Raw genomic sequence first — 12,663 nt, forward strand, 5'->3', positions numbered from 1 at the left:
GTGTTTGGAGGAAGAAGAATGATGAGTACCATCCCAAGAACACCATCCCTACTGTGAAGCATGGGGGTGGTAGCATCATGCTTTGGGGGTGTTTTTCTGCACATGGGACAGGGCGACTGCACTGTATTAAGGAGAGGATGACCGGGGCCATGTATTGCGAGATTTTGGGGAACAACCTCCTTCCCTCAGTTAGAGCATTGAAGATGGGTCGAGGCTGGGTCTTCCAACATGACAATGACCCGAAGCACACAGCCAGGATAACCAAGGAGTGGCTCTGTAAGAAGCATATCAAGGTTCTGGCGTGGCCTAGCCAGTCTCCAGACCTAAACCCAATAGAGAATCTTTGGAGGGAGCTCAAACTCCGTGTTTCTCAGCGACAGCCCAGAAACCTGACTGATCTAGAGAAGATCTGTGTGGAGGAGTGGGCCAAAATCCCTCCTGCAGTGTGTGCAAACCTGGTGAAAAACTACAGGAAACGTTTGACCTCTGTAATTGCAAACAAAGGCTACTGTACCAAATATTAACATTGATTTTCTCAGCTGTTCAAATACTTATTTGCAGCTGTATCATACAAATAAATAGTTAAAAAAATCATACATTGTGATTTCTGGTTTTTTTTTTTTAGATTATGTCTCTCACAGTGGACATGCACCTACGATGACAATTTCAGACCCCTCCATGATTTCTAAGTGGGAGAACTTGCAAAATAGCAGGGTGTTCAAATACTTATTTTCCTCACTGTAAATGAATGCATTAGTGTGAGAGAGTGTCATTGCGTGTGCATTAATTTTACCTGGTAGCGTCTCTCCACTAATACTGAAGCTGTGGGTTTTAGTTACTAAGAAATATATTGCAGGACAGTTTTTAGTTTCTAAGCTATTTTGTTGATAAATCACAGAACAGAGTTTACAATACATTACTGCACTACAGAAAGATTCTGTATGCGCAATCTTCACATGATATGTGTGCTATTTTGTGTGTGTGTGTGTGTGAAATGCAGCAGCAGAACCCCAGATAGCATACATATTCGGGCCTCATCTGGGCCAACTATGAGGCACATATGGCTCAGTACTGGCAGTGGGAAAGGTCAAATGGGCCGTATCTGCACCGAGCACTTTATCTTGTTTGTATGAAGGTTATCAACGGCAGTTGCGTTACCGTAAATCAGATGAATCCTACGCAACCTGGATAGACTGGCCGAGCAGCACATGGTAAACTGGTTTTCAAGCAGATCGCCTGTCAATCAAACTCCCTGTGAAGGGTGAATTTTCCATCTTTCCGTGTTTTCACTGTTATACGGTAGGGAGCGCTATTACACATCTTCTGAAAGAGTACAGAATCTCCAGATCAAAACACATGGGAGAAAGATGCAGAAACATGCAATCCCATATCATGTGCATATTTCAAATAATATGATCATCAACATGAAACAGTATATAAATCAAAACTGCCTAAAAAAAAGTTTTTCTTAGCTTTTTGATCAAATTATGGCTTTTTAAAAAAACTTACCCACATTCAAATGTTGATAAAGAATGCATGAAGCTAGAATTAAAACGTTTTTTATTTTGGGGAAAATGATCAAAAACGCTGTGTATCCTGCGTTAAACTTAAAGAATTTGAAACTGTGCAGATACAAAACCAAACAGTGTCAAAATGTTGCATAAATATTGCATCCTGACAAAGATAATAAAAAACTGAATTCTCAGCCTGCTCTTTCCTCCTTCCAGGTGTAGAGATCTCTCAGACTGTCGAGCAGGCCATCAGTGGAGACTTCATGGGGCGGTTTATTGTCCAGCCCAGTGGTGATGGAGAGGCAAACATGATCTTAATGACTCTACCTGTCACTGCCACTCATTTTCTGGACAGCACAAATCAGTGGGAGGCTGTTGGAATAGACCACCGTAATGAAGCCATTAAACATATCTACACAGGTCAGCAGGACAAATATAAGGTCAATTCAGGTTGATTGGGACACATTTTGCCATTAAGATGACTAGGAAAATGTGTCCCAATCAACCTGAATTCACCCCTAAAGAAAATTTAATTAAAAGCAAACTCAAAGATGCTCTCATGAAAAATGTGGAAAATATATGTAATAAATAAATTTTCTTAATTTATCTTGTTTGTATGAAGGTTATCAACGGCAGCTGGGTTGCCGTAAATCAGATGGATCCTACGCTGCCTGGGTACACAGGCCGAGCAGCACATGGTAAAGTCGGTTTTGTTTCGTTTCATGCCTGATTTTGCTTGTCTTACATATTTTATTATTTAAAGGGGTCATATAATGGTACATGCACTTTTACAAGTTGATTGTACTGAAATGTGTGTTGGCAGTGCCTGTACACAAGCATCATAAAATGATAAAAATCCATCCAGTGGTTTTTTTAAATCTTCTTGTATGTTTTCCCCCGTCTCAAATCAAGCCGTTCGACCTTGTGACGTCACACGGACAGACGCCCCTCCCACGATTGTTGATTGACAGCAGCGTTTCAACACAGACCCGCCCTCGCTCTTGAGCGAGCTGTCAATCATAGTCCGCGCGTCATTGTTGATACGCTAGAGCACTGTCTATGAGCAGAATGGCTTCTAAGTGATTGTGGTGTTCTGTTCTTGGGTGTAATAACGAACACAGCAGTCATTCTGATGTTCCTAAATCCGAACCGCTGAAGACGCAGTGGCTGTTTTGTTTTCGAAGGGAATATTCCCCACAATCAACGTCAATGCTTTCATGTTTGCGCGAATCATTTCACACACCAGAGACTGCTTTACAAACGAGGGTCAGTATAAAGCTGGTTTTGCTAAGAAGCTGCTCCTGAAAAAAGGATCGGTACCAACTATTCGTGTTCCTGCTGCACCTCCAGAAGAAGTGAGTGTAACGTTTTATTAACCTTTATATTAATCTTTATATTAATCTTTGCAAATCGCTTGCTGCACGCTTCACGATGAATGCGGCTCTTTACACTCAGGTACATTACGGCATGTTTTCTATGTACGACGTTCTCAATATAATTCATAATCCCACGTTTATAATGAACAACGCGTTATGGTTATTGTGTTATTGTGTTACGTGTACGCACAGAACAGAGGGGCGTGTAACTACACTGGTCATAAATGAGTCCACGCTTCTTACTGATGTTCACATTCACATTTATTCTTCTCTGAGGTATCATGGAACACCGTGAAAACTAGAAGATAAACAAAACAGTTTCAAGCACAAAGCACCCAAAGCAACATTCATATACTCTTATTTCTTATGCAGACCAAAACAATGTCTCACATTTTCTTGTAAACAAAATTTAACAGTGCTTAATAAGATAGCTCGATAATTATTACCGTGTTCGCCTGGTAGACCAGCTGTAGAATAATAGACGGGAGCTTAAAAGTTCTCACCCGCCACTCTCTCTCCTCTTTGGCGCTACTCTCAATACTTCCGGGGTTAAACATGTGACTAGCAATAACCAACTTTTCTCTTCTTCATAAATTTAACAAGAGCAACGTAACAACAGTTTTAAACGTCACACAGGATTACAGTAAACAAAACACATTATAATTGCATTACAAAACGACTTTATCGTCGTAATGCTGCGTTCACACCGGACGCGAATAGCGCGTCAAATTCGCGCCTGCTGCGTCTAGTTTGACGCTTGACCACTTTGTGTTAATTCGCGTGTCTAACGCGTGTAAAAACAAAAGTTTGAAGCGAGATTTACGCGCGTCAGAGGTGAAAGTTTTGGCGGCCATCTTTTTTAGATGTCTATCGAGCATTAGCATTAGCATTAATCGAGAGAGTCACCGCTCGTATATGCTCTGGAGAGCAGAAACAGCTGCGTAGGGGACATCGTCGCTGTACTCGGGTCCACCAGACCCTCCGGAGGGTTTCAGGAGTTTCACAATTTGCTCCAGGAGCTAGGTTTGGTGGACCTAACGGTGAGGACGCTGACGAGGACAGCGTAGGCCGTAAGGCCTCGGCCTCGAGTGGTCGCTGCCTGACGAGCCCGCGCTCTACAGCCCGGCGCGAGGTTCACCCTCGCCCGCACCCACCTAATCTGTCATTTATTTTTGTTTTGATAATAAATGAAGTCAGCCTCCAAAAGTGAAACCTGTCCTGTGATTTTTGTTTTTATACACTAAATTGTGTTTGTTGTCTTTACATTAGAATAATAATGTTTCATATAATCTAGAATAGATATGGAATAAATAGCATTCAATACAAAATGAGTAACGTTATCTCTCATATATTGAAATCGAGTTTTTATGTGAAAGATTTGCTTTGTTGTGCATTTTAGTCATATTACAAAATAATTTATTGAGGCCAAACATAAAATAACATTGTAAACTGTCACTTCACCACGTGACAGCAGCAAGCAGGCTCCTGATTGGTTAACGCGGCGCGAATTGACGCAGAAGTTCCGATTTTTCAACTCGGGCGGCAGACGCGAATTCGCGTCAAACACGAGAATGCACAAAAAGCACTACATAAAACATTCGCGCGTAACGCGCTTAACGCGCCAGACGCTCAATTCGCGCGAACTTGACGCGCGAATGAGGCGTATTCGCGTCTTCCGCGCCGCGCTCTACGCCTCATTCGCGCCGCAGGAATTTTTTACGCGCGTGACGCGTCTTTGCATTGACTTAACATTGAAATCACTCGCGCCTGACGCGCTATTCGCGTCCGGTGTGAACGCACCATAAGGGTTGCGCATGAACAACTTCCGGTGTAGTCATGGAAACGAGTTCACACTGGACTTAGCGTCAGCTACAGGGCGGGGTGAGCAAAACTCATTATCATTTAAAGCAGCACTCAGTAGCTTCGGGACTTCTTCGCTGTATTCTCGCTTTTTGCTTGCAGGTTTCTCTCTAGAGCTCCCCCCACAGCTTCGGAATAGATATTTGATAACACTGTCGTAAAAACTCGTTGGTGATTCTCAGACACCAGAGGCTATAGATCAACGACATCAAAGCAGATGGGACGTTCTTTAAAACGTCTTCTTCATTCGGGTTCGGACAGCGTGAGGGAGCGCAATAATGACAGCATTTTAGCAGATTTCTTTTGGCCGTAAAGCAATTGTTTACATCGCGAGACCTGATATCACGCGAGACTTCCTGACGCAGCGGCCGGCGGCCCGCCGGCTCAAAGTTGCAAGTGCGTATTTTCCGCTCACGGGCACCAGGGGGGTGCGAAACGACCACCATTCAACCCGAAATAAGTAATATAACCATTCCAATGACTCCGAAGCTGTTCAGTTAAGGTAAAAAAAGTTACTTAGTTCACCTTTAAAGACACATGCACTTAAACGGCGTGCTGAAAACAGAGCTGTTTTTGACCAAGTAAAATGAGTGTTTTCTTACAATACTAATGAGAATTTTTAATTAAAGTATATTACAAACTTTTAAATTAGACCCTAAAGAATCATATTATCTTGTACAAAAATGGCATTATATGACCCCTTTAACATTGTTTTAATAGTGAAAAATCATTATTACTTGTTTTTTATTTGATTTATTTTATATCTTTCTGTTGTCTGTTTTTAAGGCTGACTGCATATGTTGCTAAAGTCTTCACCATGGCCATTAACTTTGCTACTATAAAAGAAGACGTGCTTTGCAGCGCCCTCAAGTGGCTGGTTCTCCACAAACAACTGGCAGACGGCTCCTTTAAAGAGGATTCACCTGTAATTCATGGAGAGATGGTGGTAAGTTGAATGTGGTCGGTTTGTGTTCACCTGTGTTCAGAAAAGATTGATGAAATAATCCAGAACCAGGTATTTATTTCTCTGTGGTTGTCTTAGCACATGAAATACTCACTATAGTGAACTAACACTGTAAAAAATAAAGTCTTAAAAAAACGGCCAATGACTGTCAGCTATGGCTGCCAAACAAAATCCATAAAATATCCTAATTCAAAAAGTGCAAAAAAACTGAAACGGAAATTTTCCTTGAATGTTTTATAGAAAAAAATAAACATTATTTCCTGAATTATTACGATCAAACACTTTAAAAAAGAACGTAAAAACGGTCAAATGACTGTCAGCAATGGTTGCCATTAAAAAAAAACGCGAAATGAATGTAAAATATCCTAATTTAAATAAAGTGCAAAAGACTTTTACAGACATTTTCATTAAACTTTTTAACAGAAACAGTTATTTTACAAATATTTTCAGAATTTTTACTTACAAACACGTTAACTGTAAAAAGTGAATCTCTTGCAGTGGACTACATGCATTATTTATGTAGGCATTCTTAAACTCAGTTTAAGAATGCCTACAAAGTCCGCTCACTACCTGCTTTTGGCAAATCGGACCGCCATTTTCCTCACACCGGAATATAAACAAAAGCTCGTTCAGGATCCCCCCGGTGCAGAGAGTAGTGACGCGCTGGTCCTCCCACTCAGAAGCTATGCTACAGGCGGCTCTTGATGACGTCGACTGGGACATGTTCCGGGCGAGTTCATCTGACGTCAGCGAGTTCACGGATGTAGCATTAAGCTTTGTAAACACCGAACAAGCTACAGAAACAATAACTATAAGGACCTTTTCTAATCAGAAACCGTGGGTGGACGGAACAATCCGTGCTGTGGTTAACAAACACTGTAGCTTACAACGAGGCTCTTCTGACGGGGAACATGAGCGAATACAAAGCATCGTGCTATGCTCTCCGACGTGCAGTAGAGCCGCAAAACATCAATATAGAGAGAGAATTGAGACTCATTTCCAGCTCAAGGACTCTCGACGGATGTGGCAGGGACTGAGGACCATCTGTGCCTTCGGTAACAAATCCTCCGCAGTGGTGAGAGCAGATCCGCTGCTGGCCGACGAGTTAAATACCTTCTACGGCCGCTTCGATTGCAACGGCGGCAGCGCGACTCTGCCGACCCACGCGTCAGGAAGCAGTATGCAGAGCAGCGATAATCCTGTAATCACCGTGTTAGAGGATGAGGTTCGGAGGGCGTTAAAGAAAGTGAACATCAGGAAAGCAGCCGGACCTGATGGGATAAACGGCCGTGTTCTGAGGTCCTGCGCTGATCAGCTTGCTGGTTTGTTCACTTCTATCTTTAATGAGTTCCTTGCTACCTCCGTGGTTCCCACCTTATTTAAAAAATCTGTCATTATCCCTGTGCAAAAGAACAAAAAGCCCTCTTGCCTGAATGACTATCGCCCAGTTGCCCTCACATCAATAGTTATGAAAATTTTTGAGAGACATGTAAAGAGCCACATCTGCTCATCCATCCCTGTTACTTTGGACCCTCTTCAGTTTGCCTATCGTCCAAATAGATCTACTGACGATGCCATCTCTCTCGTCCTCCACTCTTCCCTCACACACATGAACAGCAAAAATGGGAATAAGGATGTTATTCATTGACTACAGCTCAGCTTTTAATACTATAGGCATCAAGCTAGCTTCTAAACTCACATACCTTGGCCTAAACTCCTCACTCTGCGACTGGATTCAAGACTTTCTCACTTGCAGACCTCAAGTGGTGAATGTTGGCCAGTTCACCTCAAACTCCATCACTCTGAACGTAGGAGCCCCACAGGGCTGTGTCCTGAGTCCCTTGCTCTACTCTCTCTACACGCATGACTGCGTGTCCTCTCACAACTCCACATCTATTATCAAATTCGCTGATGATACTGTGGTTCTGGACCTCATTTCCAACAATGATGAGACCGCATACTTGGATGAGATAGAGAGACTCACATCATGGTGCCAGGAAAACTGTCTCTCTCTGATCATGGACTTTAGGAAGAGACAGCAGCAGCCCTACACTCCTCTTATGATCAGTGGGACCCCTGTGGAGAGGGTGAGTATTTTCAAGTACCTCGGTGTAAACATCTCCAAGAACTTGACTTGGACTACACACATCCAAACACAGGTTAAGAAAGCCAGGCAAAGACTGTACCATCTGCGACAGCTGAGGAAATTCAGGGTTTCACCAGCAATCCTGAAAACTTGCACTTTCCTTCTTATAGTACTATTTAAGTCAACAAACAGACTGACCTGCACATTTATATTTATCCTTTATTTTATTTTATTCTTTTATTTTTTCTACTTTTCTTTTTCTTAATATTTATGTGTATTCGTTTTTTTGTATCCTATATAATTGCACTGTCTTTGGAGTGGACCTGACTTACATTTCACTGCTGGTTAATTGTGTATGTGACAAATAAAATCTTGAATCTTGTTGAGAAATAACAGAGGTTGAAGTTGCTGTTTTATTGAAAATAATAAAGTTGGCTTTAGTTGTGCTCTTGACCCTTGAATTTTTAACATTAGTTTTATTCTGGCTGCTTTAACTGTGTGTCTCTGAAACATGGCAAAGAATGCAAGAGTAAATCAGATCAGAGGTTGTTAGGAATTTTTTGTGATGTCATCATGTAGTGGCCTGATTTATTCATACCACGTGAACTCTAATATATGATTAAGTCATTAAATATTAGTTGTTAACTTTGCATGCCAATACTGCTGTGATACTCTGAACGATTTTATGAAGCCATCATACAGACATTTTTTTGACAAGATCATATAGACACACATCCAGGAAATGCACACTTTAGAACCATTTTAAACAAAGGCTGAAATATTATATATATAAAAAAATTATATTAAAAAAATGCTTTAAACCCCTTCATTGAGACAAACACAAATTTCAAGAATCAGCGCATGCATCTCCATAACGGTAACATGCTTTATGCCGCAATGCATTCTGGTTACATCATACAAAACTCATCAGTGGCTCCCAGAATGCATTGCGGCATGAAGCATGTCACCGTTATTGAGAATCACACGCTGATTCTTGAGGTTTGAGTGCGTCTAATTGAAACAATAGTTCAAAATGTTTCGATCTTTTCTTATTTAAGCACAGTTGGATGTCATGCTGTGGAAACATTACTCTAATCAACTATATGTAATTATTAACACACATGATGGCCTAGAATACATCAACTGATCAGAGCACTTCATGATGATTCTATCTTCATCATCAAGTAGCTGACATCATCTGATCACATTTCCTCTTATTGTTCTTGCCATAACAAACAGTTACAGCAGCCAGAGAAAAACATTTACATTAAAACATCAAGAGTCAAACTGCCCAACTAAAGCAAACACTGATCACCATAATGGTGACATCAAGCCAAACTATTAATTTCAATAAATCATCAACATCTAAACCTCTATTAATCTCAATAAGGACTTTTGTACACATATGACAGAAGTAAATCTGGTTAGCAATAAGTGAAGCTGGTAATGGTGTTTGTGGAGTTGTTTAATGATGTTGGAGCCTGAAATCAAATGTTTACCAAAATATGACGTCTGAGCGATGTTTGAGTCCATGACTCCATGTCCAATAACAATTCTAGCTGGGTTGACTCACACTGTGGCCATAATATGAGCACACAGTGAGTGCACTGTGAGGTTACCAGAGGTGTATAGTCTAGGGGTCAGAAAGTAAAAGTCCTGTCATATGTTTATTCCACCCACAAAGCAAAATCCCCAGTGTTAAATTAACACTCCTCAGTTGTACATATGTGTCCAACTTCAGGGTGTTAAAATTAACACTGAAGTAGTGTTGAAGTTAATGAGATAATTAAGTGATTAATTAAGTGATGATTGGCCATTAGTGGTGACACCTAATGCTAATAAGCAGAGAAACAACAAGAACAGAAAAAAGAGAATTTTTACACATTGTTGCACTTAATATTACCAGTTTGACTTTATTTCTGTCATACATCTACAAAAGTTCTTGAGATTCAACAAAAGTTTAGACAGTAATGTTTTATGGAATGTTTCATTTCAAGTCACCATTATGGTGGTCAGTGTTTGCTTTAGTTGGGCTCTTGACCCTTTTCATTTATTTAATATTAGTTTTTCTCTGACTGGGACATTATGTACTCTGAGAAGTGTTGATTTAACACTGGGGATTTTTATGTGTACCTGTAACTTTAAAGTAATCATGAAGACTTTGATTAGCTTGTTCAGGTGTGTTTGATTAGGGTTGGAGCTAAACTCTGCTGGAAAGTGGATCTTGCGGCCCAGAGTTGAGGACCCCTGGTCTAACATTACACTATCATACTAAACAGCATTTGAGTGTGTTGAAAGTTATAACGTTAGTCTATGTGTTAGTTTGTTGGCTGAATGAGACTAGCAGTAAGCTAGATCAACATTAGAATAACATACTGATCATATTCTAACATTTCAACATGTTGAGCTATATAATATTGATTTGTTTCTCATACATTTGCTCACCTGTCTAATAAAGTAACGTTACATGCAAGAGAGGCATCTCTGTCAAGTCATGAAGCTCTGTCAAGTCCAGGTTTGTCGCAGACGTGGAGCTCTGCATCTCGAAAACGCCACACCGATATTGATCCTCATTTTAGTTCTCCTTTTGTCTCAAAGTCCACTTGCTATGAACCATAATGTTTGAACGAAACAACAAAACCATGTCGAAACCATGTCACCATGGTTACTATGGCAGTACAAGTGGAAACCAGGGATAACGCGAATATTACGTCATTGACAAGCGACAAGGGACGGGTACTTTTTAAAATTGTGAAATTCTTTGAATTTACACATTCTTGGAAACATTTAGGATAATGGAAGGACACAATTGAAAGAAGCATAAGATCCAGAATTTTCTAAATAATCTAAAGGATTTCTTAAAAGATATTCTGATAAAACATAATCTTTCTTTTAGGCACACACAGACATCAAGAATCAGTGTATGAATCTCAACAATGGTGACAAACACAATATTCAATTAGGGAAAGGAAATTACTAAAACAATTCAGATCATAATTTATTCATACCGCAATGCATGATGGGAGCCATGAATGAGTTTTGATTGGTGGCACTCAGAATGCACTGCAACATGCTTTATTATTGTCACCATTGTCTAGATTCACAGGCTGATTATTGATGTCAGTGTGTCTAAATAAAGTAATTTTCAGCTTTTAAGAAACATTTTGGATAATATTGAAAATTATAGTAAATCATTTGCTGTAGATTCACAGGGCTACTATTATCAACAAGGTAGACATAACTCTCTAAATGAGGTTTGTGATTCAGGTCAAATTATGATTGTCAAAACATAACCAACACCACCTGATGAACTTTTCTCTTTGTTCATCTGACAGTTATAAATCAGATACAACAGCCAAACAAAATGTTTAGTTAATGATTTAAGGGTCAAGAGCCCAACTAAAGCAAACACTGATCACCATAACGGTGTCTTAAAAAAATATTTTCTCCTTCCGTGATTCTGCTTGTTAACATCAGGTGTTTTCAATATTGGTCAATCATCACTCAATGAATCACTAAATTAGCTCATTAACTTTAACACTCTTGAGTCTGGAGCCATATAAACTCCCAGGAGAGTTCATTTAACACTGGAGTTTTTGCTGTGTAGGTTTACTTCATTGATTATAGCGGCACTGTCCTTGTACTACATAATATTTGTAGGATTTCCAATGTAATCCATAGGATTACTTGAAAGTTGTTCTGATAAAAAAAAAAGAAAAAAAAAAGAAGAAAACATATATTAATTGTTAAAACATAACCAACACCATCAGATCACATTTTCTCTTTGTTCATCTGACTGTTATATCTCAGTTACAGCAACCAAAAAAAATCTTAAGCTAAGGATTTACAGGTGCAGCCTGTAAGAATGACAACTAGTGGTCAAAATAGGTACTGCAGTCCAATTCAAAATATCAGAGATCGTCGTTTCTCCCGCACCCTGCTCCTCAGACTGGACGGCGCTCACATGGGTTGCCAGTCTGAGCACACGCAACAGGAACGAGCGCAATGGACAATGAAAATTGGCAACGTGCAGTATCACAGACCATAACAAAAACAAACATTCCAGCCTGGAAATGCACATTTCAAAGTAAAATAACTGGCTGTAAAAGTTCAGAGAAACGAGTATGTGAACTTAGCATGTTTCCTCAATATATGCAAACATATTATGGTATTTTTATGCTTTAGTAGAGTGAAAAAGTTACATACAGCACCTTTAAGGGTCAAGAGCCCAACTAAAGCAAACACTGATTATCATAATGGTGATTTAAAATAGTGATTTTCTCCTTCAGTGATTCTGCTTGTTTGCATAAAATTTTTTATAAAAAAAACAACTTCAATAATGCTCAATCGTCACTCAAATTGTTACTGAATGATTAAAACACACACATAATATGATTGTTTTGTGATATAGTCTGTTTATGTGTGCTTTATTCCAGGGTGATGTACAAGGTAAAGATGCTGATGCCTCTCTGACGGCCTTTGTTGTGATTGCCATGCAAGAGGGCAGAGAGATCTGTGCTGGATCAGTTGGTGTAAGTGAATTTGTTTCACCTCCAGTGGCCACTCGGGGATTTCTAAAATAGAGGAAGCACAGTAATAATAGCGGTCCTGGGATCCTCTCCCAAAAGATTTTTGAAATATTATTAACTGCTTTAAAATGTCTTTTTGAATCACTTTTAGACATAAAATGTAAAAAACAAAAATGAAACTTGCAGCAAGGAAATATAAATATAATTTCACTCACCTTGCCTATCACCTGAAGAAAAAAATCCATCCTTCTGTTCTTTTTTTAATGTCCGTTAGGCCTTTTATTAAAGCTGACTGCCTGTAGTTAACTTAGGCGTGGGGTCTTCTTTCGTTTATAAT

At 39.8% G+C, this 12,663-nt stretch overlaps 1 protein-coding gene across 8 annotated transcripts in view; it reads left to right on the forward strand.

The window, feature by feature from the left end:
* LOC309493628 (complement C3-like) overlaps positions 1 to 12,663 on the forward strand; it is a 528,795-nt gene that overhangs the window by 114,361 nt on the left and 401,771 nt on the right. For 3 of the 8 annotated variants that reach the window (XM_082162769.1, XM_082162770.1, XM_082162772.1), the window contains 4 exons: positions 1,728 to 1,931; positions 2,134 to 2,209; positions 5,534 to 5,693; positions 12,234 to 12,329. The exons of the other annotated variants lie outside the window; for them this stretch is intronic. In XM_082162769.1, the coding sequence (XP_082018895.1) occupies positions 1,728 to 1,931; positions 2,134 to 2,209; positions 5,534 to 5,693; positions 12,234 to 12,329 (536 nt within the window). The remainder of the gene's footprint in view (positions 1 to 1,727; positions 1,932 to 2,133; positions 2,210 to 5,533; positions 5,694 to 12,233; positions 12,330 to 12,663) is intronic. 8 annotated transcript variants of the gene reach the window in all.

This window comes from Leuciscus leuciscus (genome assembly GCF_965113295.1).
Source record: "Leuciscus leuciscus genome assembly, chromosome: 3".
NCBI classification, from domain to species: Eukaryota; Metazoa; Chordata; class Actinopteri; order Cypriniformes; family Leuciscidae; genus Leuciscus; species Leuciscus leuciscus.